Source organism: Eucalyptus grandis, chromosome 11 (genome assembly GCF_016545825.1).
Source record: "Eucalyptus grandis isolate ANBG69807.140 chromosome 11, ASM1654582v1, whole genome shotgun sequence".
Classification (NCBI taxonomy): domain Eukaryota; kingdom Viridiplantae; phylum Streptophyta; class Magnoliopsida; order Myrtales; family Myrtaceae; genus Eucalyptus; species Eucalyptus grandis.
The window spans coordinates 11,744,495-11,771,486 of record NC_052622.1 but is presented as its reverse complement, the minus strand read 5'-3'; the positions used below and the strand labels follow the sequence as shown (position 1 = coordinate 11,771,486).

Sequence of the window (26,992 nt, the reverse complement as noted above, 5' to 3'; positions counted from 1 at the left end):
CTAAGCAATAACATTTTTATTTCTCTTTTTCGCTCAAGAATTAATTCATCGTGTCCACTATCTATGTTCACCATCCACATGATAATAGTATCATTTCCATTCTCCAAAATCAAGAAAAGTAAGCTCCCAGAGAGCTGTAACACAAACGGACATAAATACAAGTCCAACCTCAGATCTGGAGAATCTTTTGACCAATGTCTATGTTCATGACAAATGAGTGCTCAGGTGTTTAAAAGTGATGCGCACTCCCACTTGTCGAGAGACAGTTTAACTTTAATAATTCGCATTTTCCTCGATTTAACAACTCACGAGCACTTCATCTGAGAGAAGAATCCAATGCTTTAAGGCATTAGAAGAAATAATAGAACAATTGGAGGAGCGTGCCTCAAGAAATGGACAATGAAAGGGTGGCGAATGAATAGCTGGCTATAGGGACAATGAAAATTAATGGCATTAGTTAATTGACTTATCAATCCATTCGCTGGTGGTTGATCATCCAAGGAGCTAAATAACCAATTGAAAAGGACAAAAAGGGGAAAAAAAGGAAAAAAAAACTTATCAATTGTTGTAAAATATTGTGTTGCGAATATATAATAGAGAAGAGATTGAGAAAAGAAAGCAAGTGAACACCGGAAATAGTAGAGAAAGCCAGATATTTCACTGTATTGTGATTGTTGTTGTGTTTCTATGTTGTTGTGTTTATACATCAAAACTAAACTCTTATTTATAGGAGAACAAGAATGTACTTATCATTAATATCAATGTATTGAATGATACATGTACTGGATAAGAGAGATGAACATTCATTGTATAGGGATATGTATTTAGAATAAATGATATAAATGTACCATAATAAGTACATTAGATAAGATGAATATAATGAATATTCATTCATGTATTTCATAACACTCCCCCTTAAATATTTATTGTATTCATTATGAATGTGCATCGAATGATACTGCCTCATTAAAAACCTTAAGTCGGAAAAACCCAGTGGGATAAAAACCGGACAAAAAGGAAAAAGAGTGCAGAGCACAAAAGTTATGATCTCTCCCTTTTATGGATGCATTAATTGCTTCGTTAAAAACTTTAAGCCGGAAAAACCCTATGGGAAAAAACCGGACATAATGAAAAAATAGTGCAATGCATATTTAGCCACTCCTAGGGCTAATCATTATTGCATCTTGTGAACTCGCCACATATCAATGCTGCAATGCATAGTTCATAATATCTCCCCCTCAATTAAGCCATATAGCCACTTATGGGGCTAATCAATCTCGCATCTTATGAACTCGCTGCATACCAATGCCATATACTAATTTCTCAAAACTTGATGTTGGCAATGATTTGGTAAAAAGATCTGCAAGATTATTTATGGATCGAATCTATTTAACATCAATTTGTCGATTTTCTTGAAGTTCATGAGTATAGAAAAATTTCGACGAGATATGTTTGGTCCTATTACCTTTGATATATCCTCCCCTGACTTGTGCAACACAAGCAGCATTATCTTCATAAATTATAGCGGAAGAATTTGTAACCGGTATTAAGTAACAAGAATTATGAATATGTATTATAACGAATCTTAACCAAACACACTCTCTTCCAGCTTCATATAAAGCAATAATCTCATAGTGGTTAGAAGATGTAACCACTAGCGATTGCTTCGTAGAACGCCAAGAAATAACGGTGCTGTTATAACAAAATAAATACCCGGTTTGAGAGCGAGCCTTATGTGGATCGGATCTATATCCAGCATCAGCATATCCAACTAAACCAAAGTTAATGGAATCCTTGGAATAATATAATCCCAAATCTATGGTTCCTCGGAGATAACGGAAAATATGTTTAACTCCATTCTAATGTCTCCGAGTTGGCTCAAAACTAAAACGTGCCAATAAATTTACCGCAAAAGCAATATCTGGTCTCGTACATTATGCCAAGTACACCAAAGCCCCAATTGCTTTGAGATATGGTACTTTAGGACCAAGTATCTTTTCATCAGATTCTCTAGAATGAAATGGGTCCTCTTGGGGATCTAGAAACCTTACAACCATAGGGGTGCTCAATGGGTGAGCTTTGTCCATGTTGAAACGTTTAAGCAATCTTTTAACATATGCTGATTGATGGACGATTATTCCATTTGCTTTATGCTCAAGCTCTAGACCAAGACAAAGTTTGGTTTTATCCAAATCTTTAACTTCAAACTCTATTTTCAAATATTCAGCAATTTCAGCTAACTCTTATGGAGTTCCAATTAAATTTATATCGTCGACATAAACTGCTACAAAAGCAAATCCTGTTTCTGATTTCTTAATAAACACGCATGAGCAGATAGGATCATTCTTGTACATTTCCTTAATTGGGTACTACTTAGACGTTGATATCACATGCGACCGGATTGCTTTAACCCATACAAGGATCTTTGCAATTTTATTGAGAATAAATTGCGGGGAGTGCATGCTTCAGGCATTTTGAATCCCTCGGGAATTTTCATATAAATATCAGAGTCTAATAAATCATATAAATATGCCGTCACAACATCCATAAGACGCATTTCCAATATTTTAAAGATTGCTAGGTTAATGAGAAAACGAAATGTAATCATTTCCATCACAGGTGAATATGTCTCATTATAATCAATCCCAGGTCTCTGAGAGAATCCTTGGGCAACGAGTCGGGCTTTATACTTGATAATCTCGTTTTTCTCATTTCGTTTTCGGATAAATACCCATTTATATCCAACATGCTTTACATTATCGGGGATACGAGTTACAGGTTCAAAAATCTCTCGTTTAGTTAGGGAAGCTAATTCAGCTTTAATTGCTTCCTCCCACTTAGGCCAATCTTGCCTTTGACGACATTCTATAATAGATTGCGGCTCACAATCATCATCCATAATTTTATGAGCAATTGAAAATGCAAAAGCATCATCAATGATGATTTCATTTCGATCCCAAATTTCATTACAATATGTAATGGAATTCTCAGTATTCCCAGGGCTAGTGCTCTTTTCATGAGTTTGCGCCTCTTCAGGGGCAATAAGCTCTTTAGGAGCAAACACAACGCCAGGCTCTTCTGGAGCGGATTCCTAATTCTTTCCCCTTCGTTTTCAAGAGATAATATCTTTTGATCCTATCGTATAACACACTTCAAGTGCGCAAGTAAACGTGCAAATGTGACATTGCACGTAGATAATAAGCAAACATGGGACCATCTACAGGATGCATCCACTAGTACCATAAAATATCAAAATGGTCTACTTGTGGTTGTATTGGTCCACAAATATCACCCTGAATTCTTTGTAAGAATAAAATAGATTCAAAATCAACCTTTGTTATATAAGGTTTGATAATGAGCTTTCCTTGTGAGCAAGCCTCACAATTATAATCTTTGGACAACAATACATTTATATCCTTTAAAGGGTGCCCTTTTGTATTTTGAATTATCCTACGCATTATTGAAGCACCAGGATGACCAAGGCGATCATGCCACAGTCCAAACTGATCAGGACTTACCAATCTCTAGGATATGGTGGTGTAGGTTTCAACAGCCTTAATCATGACACAATACAAACCCATAGAAAAAGCTTCTAACTTATCATGGATGGTCTTTAGACCCATCTTATAAGAGGAAATGTCAATATATTCTTTATCTTGCTCATAAATAGTCTCAATATGGTACCTATTACGGCGTACATCTTTGAAACTGAGCAAATTCCTTTTAGATCTAATGCTTAGAAATGCATTCTCAATATGTATGATGGTGCCATTTGGTAAAATAATTATGGTGTGACATCCCGATTTTTCAATTCTATTTTCAATAATTTGAGACGGGCATTTCGTTGGCACGCATATAGTTCTTTTCCTTGAGTCGGCCACTCATGTGAAAGCTAATCTATCGGGTAAAGCTGTTAAGAGTTTCTAATGCATCAGACTCGAGAATTTGACCAGGAAGCGACCTTTCGACCGAGCTAATCTGCAAGGGTCATTACGGCACAAATAAAAATCGATTAGAGACCGGAGATAGGTTGACTCGATAAGGGCATGTGATCGAGTGTGGGTGATTCGACCGGATCACACAATTCTTGTCGATCGACACTGGACCGACTTTTCTATCGATTGGGTACCCTGTGTCCGTATTTGAAACCTTGAGATTACCCCGATAATCGAAAGTCGCCAATGTTTCAAAGATGTACATTGTGGCTTGAGATAATCAACCACAAGTCAAATGCGTGAAAATTTCTAAAGGCTACTCGGTAGGTTGGGCCGCGCTAGTATCGTGCCAAAGTGAAATTAACCGTGGAATTGAGATCGAATTCAGAAATTGGAAGTCTGGGTGTGTCACAAATCATTTTAGGATCATTGAATCATCCTTGGAAGATTTTTCATGCAATCAGAGTTCTTTGGCAAATTAAATCGGAAAATGGCTAATTTGGCTCGAGAAATAGTAGGCTCGTCTTTGGTCGTGCTTTTGGGACTTAAGTTGGTTCTATGGCCAAGTGAGGATGTGAATTGAAGTGTGGTGACATTGGATTAATTTTATGGACTTCAATTGGACTCAATTGGAAGAGAATTGAATGGAATTGAAGAGATTGGATGTACAAGATTTTAGGCCCCGGAAAATGAAATTGGACCCATTGAAGAATGTTGTGGGAGAAGAGATAGTGGAAGATGACATGGGATGATGTCATGGTGGGCCACCTTGGTTGGATGAAAGAAAAGAAAAGAAGGAAGAGGAAGTGGTTCTCTCTCCTCTCCCTCCCTCTCTCTCGACCGCTCCTCCATCTGCATCTTCTTCTTCTTCTTCGGTGGACACCACCAGCAGCAGCAGAAATCGACCAGCACCGCCGCCTCCGCCGTCCGCCGCCCGCTCGCCGTCGCTCAGCCCCGCGAGCACCTCCGCCTCCCTCTCTCTCTTGCTGTCTTCTTCTTCCCTAGTTGTTGCTCGAACCCGCGGACAGATCTGAGATCGCTTAAGCAGCAGCCAGTCCACGCCGCCAGCTGGAGCTCCTCGCCGTCGCAGCTCGCCCGCACGCCGCTCCGCCGGTCAGCTCGCCGGCTTGCCGCTCCGCCCGCTTCGCCCAGCTTGTCGTCCCGAGCTGCTGTTCAGCTCGTGCAAGAGCTGCCGGAGCTCATCCCCGCCGCCGTGCACCGCCGTTCGTCGCCGCCAGCCACCGCCGTAGCTCCTCCACCGTTCCTCCGCCCGAACCGGCGCCGGATCCGCTCATTCTCGGCCTCAAACCGCCATGGACAGCAGCTGCAGAAAATGGGTATGGCAACCCCTTCTTGGCCCGTTTCGGCCGCCTTCCCGAGCCCGAATGCTCGGCCCGCTTTAAGGAAAGTCGATCCTCGCGTCGTCCCCGTCGTTTTGGTCCGCTCGGTTCGCTAATCCGGTGAGTTTAGCTCACTAAACCTTGATTAGACGGTTAATGATGCTTTATGGGTGCTTAGTCTATGTTGAGTGTTATTAGGTGGTTAGTTTAATTTATTTAAGTGTAGATTATATTAAGGTGTTTGATTAACTTAAATTGTGTTTAAGTTAAGGTTAAGTGAGTGTTTATATTAGTATAAACCTTGATGTGACATAAAGGAATTTACTTTTGATTTATTTAAATATCTCGAAATTATTAAATAATTAAATAATATTTTAATATTCGAAATTATTAAAATATTATTATTTAATTATTTTCGGAATAAATTAAATTATTTATTAAATTCCGAAAATTTTGTCGAGACCTTAAATTCTCAGAATTTCGTGCCGGTCGTTGTTGTGTAGTCGGATTTTGAAATTGATGATTGGATATTATAAATCGAGTGTGGATTGTGAAAGATAGAGATATTATTATTTAATTAATTTTCGAAATAAATTTAATTATTAAATAAATTCCGAAAATTATTTTGGGTCTCTAAATTCTCAGAATTTTGTGCTGATCGCGGCTGTGTATTCAGATTATGAATTTGATGATTAGATATTTCAAATTGAGTGATGATTTGTGCAATTAATTATCGAATTGTTGTGTGCTGGTTGAAAGACTCGGGTCGCAGTAGTGGCTAGGCCAACTGGATCCTTATCCTACTAGAAATGCCGTCAAGGGAGTGACGTGGCTCGGGTCGCAGTAGTGGCTAGGCCGACTGGACCTTTGTTCTTATAGAAATGCCGTCAAGGGAGTGACGTGGTTCGGGTCGCAGTGGAGGCTAGGCCAACTGGACCCATGCTTCTTCGGGAATGCCGTCGATGTACTGACGAAGCCGCGCTCCAAGGTGGGGAGGCGATGCCTGGTTATAGGACAGTAGATACCTGAACTGCGAGTAAGCTATGCCCTTGTTTGGCCGTGAATGACAATTGGACTGCATGTTGAGTGTTGTTGATGGGTCGGATTATGGGACGGAATTGTGCGACATGGAATGGGACGTGTCATAACAATTTAGTCTTATAATCAGAACCCCCGTGGTTGTTGGTTATATGAAAGTGAATGCGTTCCGGTTGTTTAAGTTCCTCTTACGATCTGTGATTGAGTGATTTGAATTGCGCTAACCTGCAGGAAGGAACTGAGGCGAGGTAAGTCTTCTGTGTGATGTGGCTAGGCCACCCGGGGCGTATTTTCTTTCTAATAGGGGTTTAGGGGGTTGAACTTGCTGAGACATCGTCTCATCCCGGTTGTGGGATTAAAATTTCAGGTCCCTGGTGGACGGAGCGACCAGATAGCTTTGGTTGGCTTTGAGGAGTTGCAGACGTGAAGTAATAAGATTGGAGAACGTGTCCGACTTGTAGGTCATAAGACAATTCCTTTTTAAGAGCCGGTCTTGTGTAGACTGTTGGCCATAGACTTCTGTTTGTAATTCTGTTGAATTATGGAAGTGTTATGTTGTGGTTTTGTTTCCTGCTTTTCTATCCCGTATTTTATTGTCAGGGGTTTTACAATACGTTCCGCTTGCGCATTAATAAAACAATGGGGTCGGCGACACTACCTAGGAATGTCGCATTTGATCGACTGCAGTGGGATGTTGGCGCGCTCGAGGTTCGGGGCGTGACATATGGCATTCCCAAAACCATCAATAATCGGAACAGGACCTGATATTGTATGGATTTGTTCCTTACGCAATGTCATACTCGAGAAAAAAGTGTCTACTATGAAATATAGTATGTGTTGTTGCACTATCAAGCAAACAACATCTTCCTTTTTCTCGGTATTTTCCATTTGCATTTATATTGACAACTTCAAGTGTCAAGTATCATAAAAGTTGCATATTAGTTATATAGTCGAATAAAATTTCAAAAATAAATATTATATAAGGTTCATAAGCATTTCATAAAGAACAATAAAAAGTAATACATTTAAAGCGAAACAACATAAAATTTGAAATTCAAATTATCATCAACCAATCTGATTCATCAAAGTAATCAGAGGTCCTCAAAGAAATCAGAGAATCCAATGATGCATTTGCTACTTCAGAAGCAAGAGAAGTCCCACCAACGGAGATATTGTTGGCTTCAACAGTGGTTATGGCAATAGGATTAATTTCAATGGCATGAGATTCACCACGCTTGCCCATATTATTTAAAGATGCCTGGTATAGATCAAGAAAATGTTTTGGCGTATGATAGGTACGTGACCAATGCCCAGTCATGCCACAGCGATGACAAATACTTTCATTAATCACCTTCTTTGGCTTCTTTTCTTTGCCATGAGTCAGGCCAAAGTTTGGTTTCCTAGGGCGATTAAATTTCTTGCCATCCCTTCTAGGATTATGTTCTTGCCTACGCTTATAGCCCTTAAAATGGCCAGTATTTTTCTCAAAGTTAACATGTGCTTCAGGCAATGCTTTTGAGCTAGCAGGTCTAAAATCATGATTTTTGAGCAGCAATTCATTAGTTTGCTTGGCAGTAAGAAGCACAGAAATTAATTCAGAGTATGTGGCAAACTGACGCTGCCAGTATTGCTGTTGTAATACAATATTTGAAGCATGAAAGGTGGAGAAAGTTTTCTCTAACAATTCCGCATCAGCGAGTTTGATACCGCATAATTCAAGCTGAGAAACGATATCAAATAAAGCAGAATTATAGTCAGACACTGATATAAAATCTTGCAGTCTGAGATTTTGCCAATCATATTGTGCTTTAGGGAGGATAACAGTTTTGGTATGATCATACCTATCCTTCAACCTCCTCCACAAGATATGAGGGTCTCGAATGGATAAATATTGAGTCTGCAGGCTCTCATGCAAATGACGGCGAATAAAAATTAGCGCATTTGCTTTATCCTTTTCATTTGAGGTTCTATCATCTGTAATTGTATTAGCGAGACCTTGTCCTTGGAAGTGCATTTCCATGTCAAGACACCAGGATAGATAATTCTTTCCACTCACTTCCAGGATGTGGAATTTGGGCTTTTCAATATTTGCCATAATCCTTGCAAAAATAAATCCTTAAATTAATTAAAAGGATTTCCAAATATCCACCGCTACTTCAAAAGTAGAAAGATACTTTTAGATTTGAAATATGGCTTCGGGCCAAGAAAAATAAAAATGAAAAATTGTTAGAAGAAGATGAAGTATAAGTTGATTAATAAAAATAATATCCACCTTGCAAAACTTACTTACTCAGTCGGTAGATCCTCGTGCTGATAATGTGTTGTAAAATATTGTGTTGCGAATATATAATAGAGAAGAGATTGAGAAGAGAAAGCAAGTGAACATCAGAAATAGTAGAGAAAGCCAGATATTTCACTGTATTGTGATTATTGTTCTGATAGTTGTTATGTTATTATACATCAAAACGAAGCTCCTATTTATAGGAGAACAAGAATGTACTTATCATTAATATCAATGTATCGAATGATACATGTACTGGATAAGGGAGATGAATATTCATTGTATAGGGAGATGTACTTAGAATATATGATATAAATGTACCATAATAAGTATATTAGATAAGATGAATATAATGAATATTCATTCATGTATTATATTCATCCATGTATTTCATAGCATCAAATATCCATTTTACTTTTAACCTAAATGCACTTTCCCATTTTTTCCGTTTTATTCTAATAATATGGGAGCTCATGGACAGAAAGACCAAATTATCCTCCTCTAAATAAAATTAGCGCACTGTAATTCGCGAAAAACACCAAATCCCACCTAAAAGCTAATTTTAGTAGATTTAGCAGCATCTCCCTTTACTGTTTGAACGAGTAAGCTATTTTGTATTTGAGGTTCAAGTTAAGCAAGTCACTGTCCACTTAATCAGCCATGAGTCGCGTTTTACAACTTGTGGATGTTAAGAGTCCACTTGGCCGCCTGAGTGTGAAGGGACCAATTGGCGGGCAAATGAGTTGTGGTGAGCTTAAAGAAGACTCCAAACGGATGCACTACATTGCTTCGAATTTATATCTTTCAATCCCGGAGTTAATTTACAAGAAGGGGGCGTGTTTGATATTTGGTATAAATTTCTCCGCGATATGGGAATATTTTGCTCAGAGCATAACTTTACTAGATACAATTTATCCCTTCTAAATCAAGGTGGTCACAATCCTTTTATATCCGTGTGTGTTTTACAAGTTATTCGGAGTGTGGGCCCTACTTGCATGAAGCATACCCACGATAAATCCTTAAGCCGTAATTACCCTGACATTTCTGTACATTCTATTTTTGCATGACACGCTTTAGAAACAACTAAATTCAAGAAATATTTGGGACAAGTTGTTATAATTGAGCTGATATAAGCGACAAAGTGGAAGAAAAAATTAATTCAAAGGAGTAAACCAGTACAAAATACATTGTCTCATCTAGTGTTGGGTTGATGTGAAAACTGACCCTTATAAAGAGAGTGCTCTCTGCTTGCTTGTTTACTCCATTCCCATTTCCATCGTTTACCTCCTTATCTCTGCTTCCTGTTTGCTTCCATAGAGACTCCCACCGTCTGAAATGGATTACGCAGTAAGCCTGGATGAGAGAGAAACAAGGGCGACATCGAATGAAAGGTTTGAAGCTTTGAAGGCGAGATACCTCCCAACTCCAAATGACCAACAAGAGCTCGGAGATGAAGATCTACACAAAATTATGGATTGTGACCTATATGAAGCCACAAAAAGAGGGGATGTCGAGAAATTCATCGATGCACTAGAAAAGGCATGCGAGTTGAGGAAACTAGCTTTGTTGCAAATCTTCAAACAAGTCACTCCCTCCGGGAATTCATTGCTTCATGTAGCTGCAAGCTCTGGGAGCGATGATGTCATGGAGCTCATTCTCATTCATTTTCCTGACATCATGACCTAGAAAAACTCCTCAGAGGATACTCCACTCCATGTCATGGTTCAAGAAAAAAGGTTCAACGCAACAAAAATGCTAATTTGTGGGGAAACAAACTCGGAAATTATATATTGGAAGAACAAGGATGGTAAATCTCCATTGTATCTGGCAGTGGAAAAGTGCGAGTCTCGATAGCAACCTCGCGCGGAGGCACCCTGGGAGATTCTTCGGCTTCTCTTGCAAGAATCCGCTTGAGATGAAGCTTACGCAGTCAAGATACAGGGCATGTCACCAATTTTGGCCGCAATCAAGAAGTGGAATACAAGTAATGGATACCTTTATGTGTAGTTCTAGTCCATAAATACATAGATGTAAGTAAACTGCAATGCTTTTTGCTCTTTTTCAAAATTCATAATCGTCCAATTTGGAAAAAAAAGCTTGATAATAGCATTTGGTCAAAAAGCATATAACTCTGCAGGAGCTAACAGCAATAATTATTTAATTAGTTAATTGCACCCAACCTAAAGAGTGCTATGACCTATAATGTCGGATTTATTGAAAGAAATTATAGATGGACTCCCGAAGTTACTCCACGTGCGCGATGAAGACGGAGGGACACCAATGCACGCTGCAGCGTCGGTTGGAGATGAAGATGTAATTGGCCTCTTGCTGGAGAAATGCCCTTATCTCGCCCTTCAAACGGACAATAACGGCTCCTACCCGATTCACATCGCTTGCGAAGCCGGCTACACCTGGGTAATCGAACGGTTACTAAAGGACACGTGGCCCGACCTGGCAGAGATCAAAAACAAAAAGCGTCAGAATATTCTTCACGTTGCAGCCAAGGGCGGGAACCACTGGGCGGTCGACCGCGTATTAGAAAAATACAGCGAGCCCGATACCATCGAGAAGCTGGTGAATGCGAAAGATGACGATGGAAACACACCCCTCCATTTGGCATCGATGCACAACCATTGCGAAGTTATGCGCTCTTTGACGAAGGTCAAAAGAATTCGCTTGGCGCTTCGGAACAATGATGGGTTGACCGCCCTGGATGTGGCCATGGAATCCAGAAGCTTGCTGACGAGAGATCCAGCGGTAGTGTAATTTTGGTTGCAGGCTGTGTTTACTCTTAACTGAATCTAATGTGCTGGTGATTGATGACTAATTCTCTGATTTGACATTTGCAGTTAGTAGGACGTGCGATTTTGATTGTCGTTGGTGTGCCACGAAGCGAAGGTCGAGACGTTCTGTTGCCGAGAGAACAAGGTTATGGAGCGAGCAAATCGTCTGCCGCCGAATGGATCAAGGACCAGGTCAATACCTTATTGCTAGTGGCCACACTTGTGGCCTCCGTCACGTTCACTGCAGGCTTAACCTTGCCTGGTGGATATAATGCTTACGATGAGCCACACCCGGGAACAGCGACCATGTTGCACCACAGAATGTTTCGAGTTTTCATAATTGCCAACATGTTAGCCATGTACAGCTCCATTCTTGCAGTCATAGTCCTCCTCTGGAGTCTCAATAGAGATTTCTACGTTGCAGAACTAGCTTACCACTCAGCAGGGCCATTATTGTTGATGGCTCTCACCGGCATGTCAGTGGCTTTTTTTGCGGCCATAATTGTAGCAGTGAGCAGACTTACTTGGCTAGGGAGCCTTGTTATGTCCGTCGGAGTCCTTTACCTCGCGATGGTCGTGGTGGTTTTAGCAGCCTTGATATTCCCCTCCTCCAAGACTACTATGTTTATTGTGGTCTTTTACTATACAGTGGTATATAGAATCAGAAGATGTGTCAAATCATGCGTTGAGGTTTTTTACGTAATTATGTTTGAAATACCTCCATTGCTATTCACTTTCTGTTTCTATGCAGTAGTCGAAGTTTGCAAACATGTATTTTGATTACGAGAGTCCTCCTAAGAATTTCGTCGGCCTTTGTACCTATCATCAATTCACTGGGAATCTTCTATTCCATCTGATTAATGGTTCTTTTCATTAGAAATTCTTCACAATCTTCTATATTCCCTCTAATAAAATGGGAGTTCCCACTCTTTCTCTTTCCTTTTTTATCCTTCCTTTTCTCCTCAGTTTCCCTATTAATACATCGTTATATTTATATATCTTCTAAAGCATTAACACGGGACATCGAGAGAAAAGCCTGCAAACATCCATGTAAGAATGCCACATGTCAATCAAGTCGCCTACTCTTTCCGAGAAAATATTGATTGGGTTTTACCCTCCACGTAGGCAGTGGGTAAGACCACTCAGGAGTCGACACGTGACTCTACGTAGGCGACGGCGTCAGACGTTCAAAAGCGCTCCTGGGGCCCACCACTCTGACGCCCCTCCATCTTCTGCGCTTCTGTCTCTCTCCTCTCTCTTCTCGCTCTCTCCAAAATAAATGGCTGGTGGCTCGGCTTGGCTCGGCTCGGCTGGCGAAGAAAGGACGGATCAGAAGCGTAATGAAAGCGCTCTCGCTTAAATTTTCTCTCTCCTCGCTTGAATTTTTTTGGGTTTTGTCTCTCTCTCTCTCCGTCGAAGAGCAGACAGAGAACGAGCCGCACTTCCTTCTCAGCGCATCCCACCCCTCCGCCTCGCCGGTCATCTACCTCTAGCACGTCGCCTCCTCCAAGAGCCCCGCCAGTCACAGCTGGTTCCCGACCGCCTTCGCCTCCCACTGTTTCCAACGCATAAGGTTTGTGCTCGCGTTGGTCTCTCGGCAACTTCTGGGCGTCCGTCCGATTTCCTCCCTCCGACGAACTCGTCATCAACTCCGACTCCGAGCCACCGCCGCCGCCGGAATCCGCGCGCTGTTCTGGAGGTCGAAGAAGTCTCTGGGGGCCTCGCGAGACCGTCGATCTTTCCCTTGGCTATTATGCTCTGACGGCGCCGGGCGCCGAGGTTTGTTCTTAGTCTCGTTCGTGATGGTTCTGTTTCCGGGATGTACGGAATGAATAGGTTCGTCTTCCGTCGCGCGGGATGTCGCCGCGGCGAACTCGAGGCCGAAGCACATATCGCCCTCGGACGTGAGCCGAATCGAGTTCACGGACGAGTCCGTGGAGGAGATAGAGCCTCGGTTCCAGGCCGCATTCGAGGTGATGGAGGAGCTGGGGAAGGGCGCGATCGCAAACCCCGCCCAGACGAGGGCCGCATGGTCGGGCACTACTGGTTGAGGAAGTCGGAACTCGCGCCAGCCCGGTTCCCGAGGCGCAGATTGAGAGCACGCTTGACGCCGTCTGCAATTTCGCTGCCGACGTGTGAGCGGTAAGGTCAGTTCTGGAATTCCGATCGTTGTTGCTCTATGTGGTAAGAGAGTCTGTAGTTCCCTGCGTTTTTTTTTTCTTGGGAATCGGTTTGCTGTCGTAGATGCCCGTGTCTGTTTTTTAGTAAATGCCAGCATTGTCTTAGTCGCTCGAGGAAGCGCAAGCCGAGGATAAATTGAATCAATTTCTGGTCAAAGAGATGGAGAGCTCCTTTACATATTATTCACTTGAAATGACCATGTATGGAAATTTCCGACTCCAAGATGCAGTAATTTCAAAATTTTCTTCAGGTTTTCCAATTAATGTCAGCATGAAATTCAATTTCTGATCGTTGGTTTTCGTTTAGTGTGCTTAACTGATTGCATTGGACATGGACGGATTGATTGACTTGATTATGTTTGACGCTTAATTTGCAGATTAAGCCCCCTTCTACTTCTCCCGTGGATCGCTTTACTCAAGTACTTTCAGTTGGAATTAGATGTTCAGCTCTTGGGCCACGGTTTGTTGCAGAAGCATTGGCCAAGTGTAAGGAGTGCTACAAGACCAGGAAGATCTTTGTTTCTGTATGTGTTTGCCTCTCTGTACTTGGGCTAACATTTTAGTCGACAGAGTCATGGATATTGAGTACACTAAGGATTGCGGTTGTGTTCGAAGAATCTATACTTTGGGTAAATGTGTTGATGCTAAGTGGCAATCGGGCGGTTGAGTTGCGATAAACTGCTTGTGATGTTAAATTAACAGATTGATCTTTGTTTTCTTGTGATAGGAAGCAAGATGCATGGCTTTTCTATTTATTTGGTTTAATTATGTTGTGCTGCTGATGCTTCGACCCTTTGCTATTGATTAAATAAGGTTTTGTCTTTTCTTCTTGTCGGCTCGATAAGCTTAGTGACACACAATGCCAGCCCAGAATCACGGTTGAAGTTCATCATAGAGGCCTGGCAACAGGTTTTATTACTTAATTCAACTTAAATATGATTTATGTGATTTTCAGTTTGGAATGTAAATACAGCTGTTATATATGTTAAAATCTGATGGAGTGTTTTGATTTATTATCCCGACCTGCTTCGTGAAACTAAATTGGGCTCCTTTGATGTTTGCAGATAGTTGAGTGTAGGCGAGTGCTCAAGTGGACATATGCATATGGTTATTATCTACCAGAATATGATCATGCTAAGAAACAATTTGAGTATTTGCATGGTTTGTATTGGAGAGTAGGATTGTGGATAGACAATGGCCATGCATATTTTTGGAATGTGTTATTGCACGTCACATGTAAATATAGACTTCCCAGTAAAATATCTCTATGGTTGTCACCTAATAGGATATGAAGTTGCTAAATTTAAGTGCCAAACTAGATGCAGAGAAGTTCAGTGATTTTTTTCACTCCACCCTGATATTTAGATATGCAGTAAGGCGGTATCCAATTGAAATTCTTCACACCAAAGGTGCACCCGAGCGCGGATTACTTGGATGCAGCTATTCAAAGTGTAAATAAGACAAGTGTACTTTTTTTTTTATTATAAGACAAATGCACTTTGGCCAATCAACTAACACTATTTTACCTTCATATCATTTCAATTTGGGTGCATCTAAAACAGGTTCATTTCCTTTTTATTTTTTCTGTTTCTGACTTGAATCGCTGCACAATATTGTTAAGCTCTGTCATCTGGAGAATATGTTGGAAAGAATGACAGCATGTATCTGCCTTTTTCTTTTTTTCCATAGGTATAGCAGCATGTATCCATTAGACTAGTTATTGAAGAAAGCATGTATCTGTTGGCCTGTGCTTATGCTTACCAGTCATCCCTTCAAATTATCAAATACTCTACAAAACCATCTGTTGTCCCTTTCATTTGTTGAGTGGCCATCCCTTATTCTTCTGTTTACTTGTCATTTATTGCTGTCCATTGGATTCTCATCGTGAGAGTATAAAAGTTCACATTTGTAATACGCTTGACCCCGTCAAGCTTACCGGAAGTTGTACTTAGCTTTTTGTTTGTTTCTGCATGTTGGTTGTGCAACTGTTGGATGAATTCATCAGGAATGTAACCTCGAAGAAATCTCCGATGATAATGAACCCCCAATAAAAGGTTCCAAGGATAAAAAATCAAATGGTCCAGACTCTGGAAAAGGACCTGGTCTTGTCTTCAAGATAACTAGCAAGGTTCCTTACAAGACAAGATCTTGAAAGGTACTTATTCTTTCATACATTATGTCTTTTATCTTTAGGATTTTGACTATCCCTTCAAACGCCAATTGGATGTCCTGCTTCCATGTTGTAGCTCACGGTGCGGTGATATTGAAGGCCGAGACTATGGCGAGAGAAGGTTGAGTGGTTGAACAAATTAAGAAATGTTGTCCTCGCCTTCTACTTGGAGGTCAAATGAAGGGAGAATCTGGCTCCCCCTCGGCAAAGCCTCTCCGATGGTTCTCTGGTGAGTCATCTAATGGTATTGCTTGGTAACAAATTCCCTTCCTTTCCCTTCTTCCGCAAGGGGGAAAAAAGAAACAACCCCTAAAGGGAGATAGAAAATCAATGGGTTTGTTTTATCTTTAGCGACTGCACTCAAGATCCATCTGTTTCACTTTCCACTCTTCCAACTGTCCAGTGTTCCTGTAGGAGTTCTTTGAAGATAGAACTTCAGTGGATGTCCCAAGAAGTTCGTGGTTATATCGAAGCAATTCTCAACAGCCTTGGTGCTAACATTCCAAAAGTCAGTTTTCTTTACTTGGTGCTGCTGTTCTTATGTTTGCTGAGACAGTGGCATTGCTTTTTATTTCACTAGCTTCTTATGTCCCTGAGCAGGCCGTGGTACTTTGCCAAGTAGAGAAAGCCAAAGAGGACACGCTCAATCAATTATACATTTTGATCAGGTTAGCTTGAAGATCACATTGATTGTTTGTGTTTTTGGTGAATCGATTTTTTTTTTCTTTTGAATTTTTCATAGTATGCTCGTGTTCCTTACTACATGGTGCAAATGCAAGGTATTCGAAGCATTCCTTTTTGGAGTGGTGGTTTGTTAAGACCACCAAGTAGCATCTATTGCATCTGACCATATGTTGTTGGAAATGGTTCCCTATAATGAAAACATATATTAGAATATTGCATTGACCACATATCTATTATGTTTTGTTTTGTAGCTACAGTTTCCAATTCGACAGCACTAATATGCTTCATATGTAACCTTTTTTACACTATTTTATATCATTAATGAAGGTTTATTCTTGAATGATTAGTCATCCTTTTGTTGTTTACATTGGATTGTAGTGCTCAAAGCACAGCAAGAATTGAAGAACTGCTTCTAGAGGATTAGAATGTAAAACGTAAGAGGGAAAAATGCCAGAAACAGGCCTCCCTCCTGTCGAAACTCACGAGACAACTCAGCATTCACGATAATCGAGCATCTGCTGCCTCTAGCTGGTCTGATAGCAGCAGTCCTACAGGTAATAGCTAGTGCGGTTTTAGTTAAATGTGCAGTGCATCTTTAAAATCTGAACAGCTTATGGAGTAGGACTTGTGTGCCATGGCAGTATAATTCTTATAAGTTGTGTCTGAAGGGTTAAGAAAAATAATTTCTTAAAGGACTTTCTGTTTCCAAATTGATTTCTCTCTGCTAGTATGCCATTGGCTGTTGCTTGTGCTGTAAAGTTTAATGGAGCTTACCCTTTGGGAGAAGTTCTTTTTTTTTTATTCCCTGTTTTATAGTGATAAAATGGTGTGCCCAGTGCTTCAGAATTTAATCTCCAACTGGCGGTCTCAAGTGGTTTAAATGCTGAAAGTTTCTCAAATCTTATGTTTCTGGAAATGCGGAATTGTGATGTTAGAAATCACTGACTGGTAAAAGCCTCTCCAATCAGCATGAAACTTCAAATTGGGAATGGAAAAGGATACTGGTCTTTATTGTGATTTAAATGGTGAAAATTTCGAATCTAATAATTTCTCTGTATGTGGAAGAATGGTGTTGTGATTTTAGAAAAGGTAAGCTTTTGCAATTTGCATCAAAATTCAAATTGGGAACTGAGAAAACGCTAGCTGCGGACTAAAGTGCAGTTTAAATTAGGTTTCTTGAATCTGAATTTTCATGTATTTATCTTGGAAAAGCAAATTTGTGATTTTGGAAACCATTGGTTGGTAGAATCCTTCCCATGATCCTTTAGTACTTTGTGACGTGAACCTCTTCCTCTTCCTCTTCCTCTTTGAGATGTTTTCATAGAAGGCCTCTTGATTGATTCTCGATTTACTATCACAGACTTGACTGCAGTGCTTCCTATATTGCACTTATTTCCTGGTAATTGAAAAAAGAAGGAAGAAAAATCTACCTCAGCTGCTGAGGTTATCCATATCTATATTGTGCAGAAAGCCCAAGAAGTAATGGACCCTCATCTGGTGATGACTGGAGGAGCGCATTCGATGCGGCCTCCAATGGACACACTGATTCATCTCGGTTTGGGACGAGCCACAGTCGGCGGAACAGTGACCCTGCTCAAAATGGTGATGTCAGCTCGGCATCAAATCCCGGTGGCCGGCGTACACCGAATCTATTACCGCCTGCACCCCCACAGTCAGGTTCGACTTACGGATACTAGATGTTTGAAGATCATGATGGATAACGACTCTCAAGGCATTCTTGTTGGATGGGTGTCTTTGCTCGTGGTGGTTTGAGTATTTAAATTGAATCACATGTCGCTGTATATGCTTCATAGAGGTGAGAATGAGTATTAGGTGGTCATGTATAAAAATTACGCGATTAATATCGGAGCCTGCCCATCCGACTGTCTGTCATCCGGAGCTTCATTAGTTCCTTTCATCGGAAGGATTAGTTTGTCAATTTTTTTTTTTTCTTTTTAGTAGGGTTGTTGTTGGGGGGGATTGTATCTGCTTCGGAGTACCAAGGGGGATTGTATCCACTTCGGAGTACAAACTTATTATTCTGAAATATAAGCTTTTGAGTTTCGATTAAAGTGATGCTCATGCCTTTTTCAACTTTTATTGATTGAATCAAACGTGTTCCACGGAGTTTGAGCCTTTTTAATCTAGACTTCTTGTTACCTCGAAATTGTAAGCCCAATTTGTGTCATTTTCCATCTTATTTAAAATTTTGAAAAGGTTGTAATATTATGGATGCCAAATTTTGTAATATCATGATAGTAAAATTATGTATCATTGAATGATTCCTTTTCTTTTTTTTCTCAAAAAAACTATGTAATTGATCTATCCGTTCTGTTGTATCGCGCCAATCTTTTATAGGGCTATGGTACAATGTAATACTACAACTCATTTGTTCAAGAATCTTGAAATATATATTTTTGTATCATTTATAAAAATAAATAAATAAAAATATTTTTATTATTCACGAAAACATTTAAATATAAATTATAATGAATAATTATAAAAATTATCTACTAATTAATAAAAGGGGTAAAAAAAATTACTATTAAGAAAGTATTTTATGATCATTTATCTTTAGCAAAATAAATGCAACTTAAATATACAATCCATTTATTTTTATCTTATTTGGGAACTTTAGGTTAGCAATTGCGATCCTTTGTTGGCATCAATTTTTTCCGTTAGAGGCACCCATGTATGGGGCAAACCTTATTTTTAACAAGTCAAGTAGAGAACAATCCAAGTGAAGAAATGGCCGATCGTCAGCCTTCCGCAATTGGAGAACTTTGGAAGCTTGGCTGACGATTTTATGATATATGTTTTCACTGATGATGTCATGCACTGATGATGTTATGCCTCTTTAAGATCATCAGGAGCTTCGAGATCAAGTAGGGAGGGTCTCCATATCGACATCACACCAAGGCGGCCAGATCGCAAAAACCCACAAGCGTTGTTTCTATAGCGACTCTTTTACTGGAATGAAATGGTCGACTAACGGATCTGTACATTAGAAATGGATAGATCTTTCCTTCATCAAGATGTACATACCACAACCATACAGACATGGACTTCCTACCTGCATGCGTCGACTGTATGCCTTCTTTAAAGGGTCCAGAATCACGGATCGGATTCATCACAAGTTTGACCTGCAGATAAGGCAAATGTTCTGATTACGCTGACAGGAGATTTCAGATCATACGTGATTTAATGTTCCTTTCCTTTTAACTAAGAGTCAGAGGTGATATCCAATATAGTGGCGCAATGGAGTTATCCGCTATACAAGAAGAAGAAACTCCTTTTAGAAAAGCAAACCTAAGTTATAAAACATTGTCCAACTTCACTGCTGGGACCTTCCTTATATCTACTTTGCTAAAATGCATTAGAGAATGAAGTGCGGTGGAACGGATAACGAAAATAAGAAGGCAAGGGTTCAGCATCAACAGTGATCATCTACAACACAGATAGTTCAGTTGAATACAATGTCTACTGCTACCTCCTTTGTGACTGCATCATTGGGCCAACCACACAATAAACATAGGAAGCAAAAAATGTTATTGCGTTCGCAGCATATGAAAAGGATCGAATGTTCACCACAACATGATGATAGTGCTATTAATAAATGAGTTGTTCTCGCCTGATGACATTTTAGTAACATACCTGAGTTGCCTCGCGCACTAGAAATTCTTCTATGGCCTTGCTGAATTCCTCATCCAGAAGGTAGTGGTAGCTATAAGTGGGTACATGCATATAACCTCGCTGAATTTTGTGCTCACCCTGAGCCCCTGCCTCCACTGTTTTCAAATTAAGCTCTATAACAGCTTCTATTGCCTGTTATGTAGATAAAAGTAAATAGTTATATTGTTCCAAACATGACAAGCGCATGCTTCCATATCACAAGAACTATTATCCTCACATAGCAAATCTGCTTTTCGCTAATATTAGTTGATCTACCACTTCCTCTTTCCTCTTTGTTTTTGCAACTCCACTGCAAATTCCTTGATGGGAAATTTTTCATTACCATATGAGGACTATTATAATGTAGAGAAAAGCTTTGTCAACTTCTGGAATGACATTTCTAGATATGCCCACGCCTTTACAGCAGCTAAAGTCCCCATTTAGAGCGGAAGATAATCATGGTAGTGGGCCTGAACAATGACATTTATCTTAGCTGCTGTACCTGTCACATAGACCCATGGATAATCATCACCTAATGCTACCCTTTTATTACAACAAAATAGGTCCCCAATTCTTCAAAGAACAAAATTATACGCAAGCAGATTCCAAAACCAAACGAATGATATTTACTTCATGATTTGAAGTATATTCACACATTCTAGTATTCTTACTTGGGAAGAATTTACATAATCTTAGAGAATCGGTTGCCACTTTAAATTGACAATCTCTTCCTCTATTTAGCTTGCACTTACATTTGATATCTTGTTCACGCTTTTACTATACTGAAGTCTCAAGGTACAACACATGGGTTAGCAAATCCATACCATGCAATTAAGTCCATTAGTTCACCCTTTGTCAACATAAGGTTAAACGAATCTCACTTTTTAAAATAGGCAATAAGCACCCAAGCAAGAACTTCCATATCAAGTATATATCGAACTCACAGGAGTTTTGCATGTTAAATAGAAACAAACCTGGTAATAACAAGCTTCAAAATGTAAATTGGGATAATAAGCTTTTGGGTGACAGCCCCAAAGGCACCCATATATAGTATCTCTGCCCATAAGATTAAGGGCTCCCGCAACAAGTTCATCCCCTTCTTCAGCTACAACCAGTAACACTTGGTCTCCCATTTTTGATCCCATGTTATGAAAAAACTCTCTTGTCAAATAAGGGCTGCCCCACCTAAATAAACATAAGCAGCAAGACATGATCTACTTAAAGCTCTCATATCAAATAAAGATTCCTTTGAATATACACAAGAGGCAGGCAAAACAATCAACAATATCATATTTTCTGCAAAGGAAAGACAACCAGTCACTGGACCCATACTTGTTATCGGTGGTGTTCCTGTAGAACGTATAGAAAGAATCCCAGTGCTTAGCCTGCACACACAATCAAAACCAAGAAGCTCAAGTCCTTCATGTTTCACAAAGTGAAGGTATTGATTTAGGAGTAAGTTGTAAGAGAACAGGAGTCACATGTGGATGATCACATCTAAGGACTACTCATCTAAAAGCTCAAACCAGTGGACAGAAAGTTGCTACTAGCATCTAAATTCAAATTAATAGTATTACTGGGAAGTTGCAACATGATATACTTATTTATACTTCTCTGTACAGTTAACCAACTAGTCTCTATTCACATTGATATCAAATTGAACCGGCTGGATTACATATATTATTAAACCTCACATATTTTGTGTAGGATTGGCTTAAAATCTTCCCCGAGACACTTTTGCCATGATATTTGTACTCATTACCTTTATTTCATTCCCTCGAAGCCGCTTCATTGTCAAGTTTTGGGCAGAAATCTGCAGAAAGGATTCGATCCAATGAGTAAAAGCTTGTGTGCCCAAAAAGATGCAATGTAAACTGGCACTATGAGACTATAAGATGCAACAGATAAAAATGCAAACCGATTTTTGATAAGATACCATAGTGCACCAGCAATGAATTCTGATAACTTAATGGGGAATTTAATATTCTGTCTGTGCTATTAGCAAAATTGATTTTAACAGGCAAAAAGGAAATTAGTACTACATGAAAGTTTATGTGTGTGTTTTTTTCCCCATTAGTATAGGTACAAATACAGTTGATACACTGCCATTGATATATTTGCATTAAACATTTGTAGAATGTAACAGTGATAGGCATTTGTAAAGATCAATTCATATAATACTTCCCCATAACTCATGTCATCATAAAGAACGACCAATTCATTACTCAACTGTTCATATTTTGCTGCTTTGAAGCATCTTCAGCAATTAGTCAGTTTTCCAGTTGTCCAAGAAGCTCAACTACCGTATGACACTTTACTTCAGCAGAGTGAATTTCAGCAAATGCATAAGGTCAGTCAGCATTATATCCGAAATTGGGAATGCAATCCCCATGAAGCATCAGTCTCGAGTGTTAGTAAAAGTTCTACGAGCATTTAGTGAAGATTGCAGTAACATATATCGTTCCATAATAACTACTTTCTTCATTTCCCCTATGACAAGCATATGTATCAACACAATTTACTAAAAAAATTTATCAAATTTTCAACCATATATTTAAGGAATAAAGAACTAAGAGCAAGATTTAAAAGAATTTCTAGGTGGGAGTATCTTCCCAAAATAAAGGAAATTCCCAAATAAAATAACATTTGGAAAAACTAACCTCCTTGCGCTCCTGATGTATATTTTTCCTTTTGTTCTGCTTCATGTCCATAAAAAGTCATCAAAATTGTGGCACGACAGTGAAACTTGAAGCATGTACCTTTTGCATGCAAGATAAACACAAGAAACGTAAAAGATCAAAAGTTGGCAATCCAAGTAAATTTAAGACACCACTCATTCAGAGAAGTAATGCTGCAATCATATGCTAACCGGGACTATTGCAAAGGAAACCGATGCATGCACAATATCAAATGGAGAAAATTGACAGCAGCATTACGTCCAAGTATATTTTTAAGCAAAAGCTGCATTTGACCTAGATAACATTGTGAGGCATATACCCCTTGACATGCTATCTAGATCAAAAAGAGACAACTCCATTCAACTCCCAAATACTTTCAATCCTCACTGACAATCAAGAAAAGGGGTCAAAGGTGTATGATAGCTATGATGTAATTGAGTGAGTCTTATGAAATTTCAAACTTGGTCAAATAATACTTTGACTGAGGACCTAGAAATATCACAGACGCCTATTTTCATTAACATTGAGTCTAAAGTTTCAGCACTTGTTTGCTTAATGCTTTACTTGATGTGTCTTTGTTTCCCTACTCCTATTATGAAAGAAGATATAATCAAATACTTATCTTGACCATTAAGAAATAAGCAAATTGCTAGAGGTTTGTCACCATGTTATATGATTTTTACTTCAGATGGCTTTGGCTGGAGCCCACAAGGAGCTCAATCATGAAAGTCTACGACTCATTGCATTAAACAGGGCAGAAAGTACTCCCAAGGTTTTGTTAAATTGTAAAATCACCCTTCAGAACCTTTTCTGAATCTACTAATACACTTCAGATGGAGATGAGTCTCCTGGGTTGTTTTACTGCTGAAGGGGAAAGTGAATAGGGAAAAACCAAAAGTTCTTGTCAATGTATCGAGCAGCAGTAACATCAGGCCTAACTATAATTTCAGCACTCATTTTGCCACTCACCATGTATAGTTTCGATTGGTCCAATGGTACTGCATTCCTATCCTCTCGTAGAAAACCCTTGTCCTTGTGGTTTTGCCATTCATTCTCGGAAGAAAATGTGATGTGGACTGACGAAACCCGGGGACTGTTGTCAAGGATATAAAGCAAATTTAGAACTACTGCAAATTGAAACATCAGATTCACAGTTCAGGAATTTTCATCTTTAAGTAAGCCACAGCTAGCCACAACTTCCCCACTTGTTTGGCGAATAACCAAGTTATTTCTCGTTTTCCATGAGACCATACATATAGAGATCAGCCCTGAAAACATTTTAACTCTACTGCAACTTCAGCCAAGGGAAAAGGTCCAAACAATTGATGGAGTGTAAAAAAAAGCCCAATGATGAAAGAAAAGTGTGATAAAATTCTGGCTATTTCATGGATGTAGCATCATATTCACTATGGACAGTCACACATCTGTTATCACGTACCTTAGCTTTCAAAATTTTCTTAAGGCATCTACTACAATGTCAAAAACTTGCTCCTTATATAAGGAATCACGAAGTAGAATCCAAGGACCAGTTACGGGGGTAAAAGGCACACAACACTGGTACTTTGGATAGTATCTTGAACCATAAATGTAGTAAGCGTCCGCCCAAGAATGGTCAAAGACAAATTCACCATACGAGTGACTGCACATCAACATGAAAAATGAGTGAAACCATCTCCATAAAGCTCCTTGAAGATTGTAAAAATTGCTCAATATATAGCTATTTACAAGGAGCATAGAAGAAACTATCTATTTAAAGTTTCAGAGAAAATAAATCTAATCCTGAGAACAAAGAAGAGGATAAACCCTTTCAGATAAAGTGGAACAACACCTACAACAGTCCCGTATTCATCCTTAGCACCAATGTGCCGCGGCATCCATTCTGTTTCCTAAAAGCAATTAAATAGATCAACGGAGTATCCAAGAGAAGCTATTCAGCTTAGCAGCATAGTAAAATTGAAAGAACTCCGTTCAGGAACAATAAGAAGAGAAGCCAAAACCTAAAGGTACCGAGAGGGTGCCAATCCATTAAAAAAACTACTTCACTAGGTAGACATCAAATTCTACAAAACTCAATAGTCCCTCTTCATTCAAAGAGAAATTTCGCGGCATATACCAGAAATAAAAGGAACTTCTTTTTTCCCCGTCTGTTAAAGCATCAGAAGGAGAGACATCTCTCTAGAGACAGAAACCTATCGGGCCAACAAGCTGTCGGACGTAAAAGCATCAGGGACACCCCACAAGAAGCAGTGTGCAACCAACTTATCGGTGAAAGCTTATGCACGAAGGAACTAAGGGATAATTATGCCAAGGACTCCAATATCAATGAAGCAAATACCAATCATCCAATCCTCCTCTCATAAGAACGCAAAAATTACGTTGATAAACAACAATCTCAACCCCTAGAACGCGAAATCTCACCTTCACAGCAGAATTAGACTCCTCCAAACTCAAAAGGAACCCATGCGAGAGAAACGGATTATACTTCTCAGGGCCAGTAGCATCAAGAGCACACGCATCCCAATCATCCGCCGAAACCTCGGAGATGGAATTAACAACCGAGGGCGATATGTGCTTCGGCCTCGAGTCCGCCGCCGCGACATCCTGCGCGACAGAACACGAACCTATTCATTCCGTACATCCCGGAAACAGAACCATCGCGAACGTGACTAAGAACAAACCTCGGCGCCCGGCGCCGTTAGAGCATAATAGCCAAGGGAAAGATCGACGGTCTCGCGAGGCCCCAGAGATTTCTTCGACCTCCAGAACAGCGCGCCGATTCCGACGGCGGCGGTGGCTCGGAGTCGGAGTTGATGACGAGTTCGTCGGAGGGAGGAAATCGGACGAAGGCCCAGAAGTTGCCGAGAGACCAACGTGAGCACAAACCTTACGCGTTGGAAACAGTGGGAGGCGAAGGCGGTCGGGAACCAGCTGCGACTGGCAGGGCTCTTGGAGGAGGCGACGTGGCAGAGGTAGATGACCGGCGAGGCGGAGGCGGAGGCGGAGGGGTGGGATGCGCTGAGAAGGAAGTGCGGCTCGTTCTCTGTCTGCTCTTCGACGAAGAGAGAGAGAGACAAAACCCAAAAAAATTCAAGCGAGGAGAGAGAAAATTTAAGCGGGAGCGCAGCGCATTCATTACGCTTCTGATTCGTCCTTTCTTATGCCAGCCGAGTCGAGCCGAGCCACCAGCCATTTATTTCGGAGAGAGCGAGAAGAGAGAGGAGAGAGACAGAAGTGCAGAAGATGGAGGGGCGTCGAGTGGTGGGCCCAGAGCGCTTTTTTGAACGTCTAACGCCGTCGCCTACGTGGAGTCACGTGTCGATTCCCGAGTGGTCTTACCCACCGCCTACGTGGAGAGTAAAACCCAGCCAATATTTTCTCGTTCTTCCCTCCTCCATTTTTTTTTTGTCACTTTCGCAAGTATGTTCTCACCCTTCATTTGCCAAACAAACGTAAGAATTTTACGAAGTTGAGATTTTCCTTTTTCCTCTATATTATTTTATTTTTAAATAAAGAAAAAAAATATTATTTATAAGCATTTAAGTGTTATTTTTAAATTCTTAAATATTTTCACGTCAACCTATTAATGTGCCGTTTATTATTATTATTATTATTATTATTATTATTATTATTATTATTATTATTATTATTATTATTATTATTATTATTATTATTATTATTATTATTATTATTATTATTATTATTATTATTATTATTATTATTATTATTATTATTATTATTATTATTATTATTATTATTATTATTATTATTATTATTGTTATTTTGTTTTTGTTGTATTATGTTAATAATTCTTTCTTACTTCTGGTACGTGTCATTTTGGAATGCCTATTTCTATGGAATTAGATTTTGAGCTTGTTGAACAAGAAAAACCTTTGTAATTTTGAAGAATTGAGGCCCTTGCGATTTACTTTCTATGGCTATCCATATGTTGATTAATGATTGAGTAACGGGTTCATATTTCGAATTTCCAGTTAAGGGCGATCATCGTTTGTATTCCAGTTCACAAATTTTTGAGCTATTTGTCTTTTTTGTTGTTCTAATAATTCTCCCCAAAGTTGTATCAACTGAAATTTTAAATAACAAATTTTCGTATTCATGTCCTCACAGTATGGATAATTCAAATTCTCCATTTTTACTTTGCAACTATTGGAATCGATATTTTCTCAATCTTAATTTGGATATGTATAGCTATTTTCTGAACACGGGAATACAG

At 39.7% G+C, this 26,992-nt stretch overlaps 1 protein-coding gene and 1 pseudogene across 1 annotated transcript; one reads left to right on the top strand and one right to left on the bottom strand.

Moving 5' to 3' along the window:
* The first annotated feature begins 10,796 nt into the window (after positions 1-10,796).
* Positions 10,797-13,428, top strand: LOC120289729 (protein ACCELERATED CELL DEATH 6-like). The gene is made up of 4 exons (XM_039305060.1): positions 10,797-11,351; positions 11,444-12,028; positions 12,132-12,192; positions 13,214-13,428. The coding sequence occupies exons 1-4, from the start codon at positions 10,797-10,799 to the stop codon at positions 13,426-13,428; spliced, it is 1,416 nt and encodes a 471-aa protein (XP_039160994.1).
* A 6,549-nt stretch (positions 13,429-19,977) lies between these two features.
* Positions 19,978-25,951, bottom strand: LOC104453853 (annotated as a pseudogene).
* Positions 25,952-26,992: the final 1,041 nt, after the last annotated feature.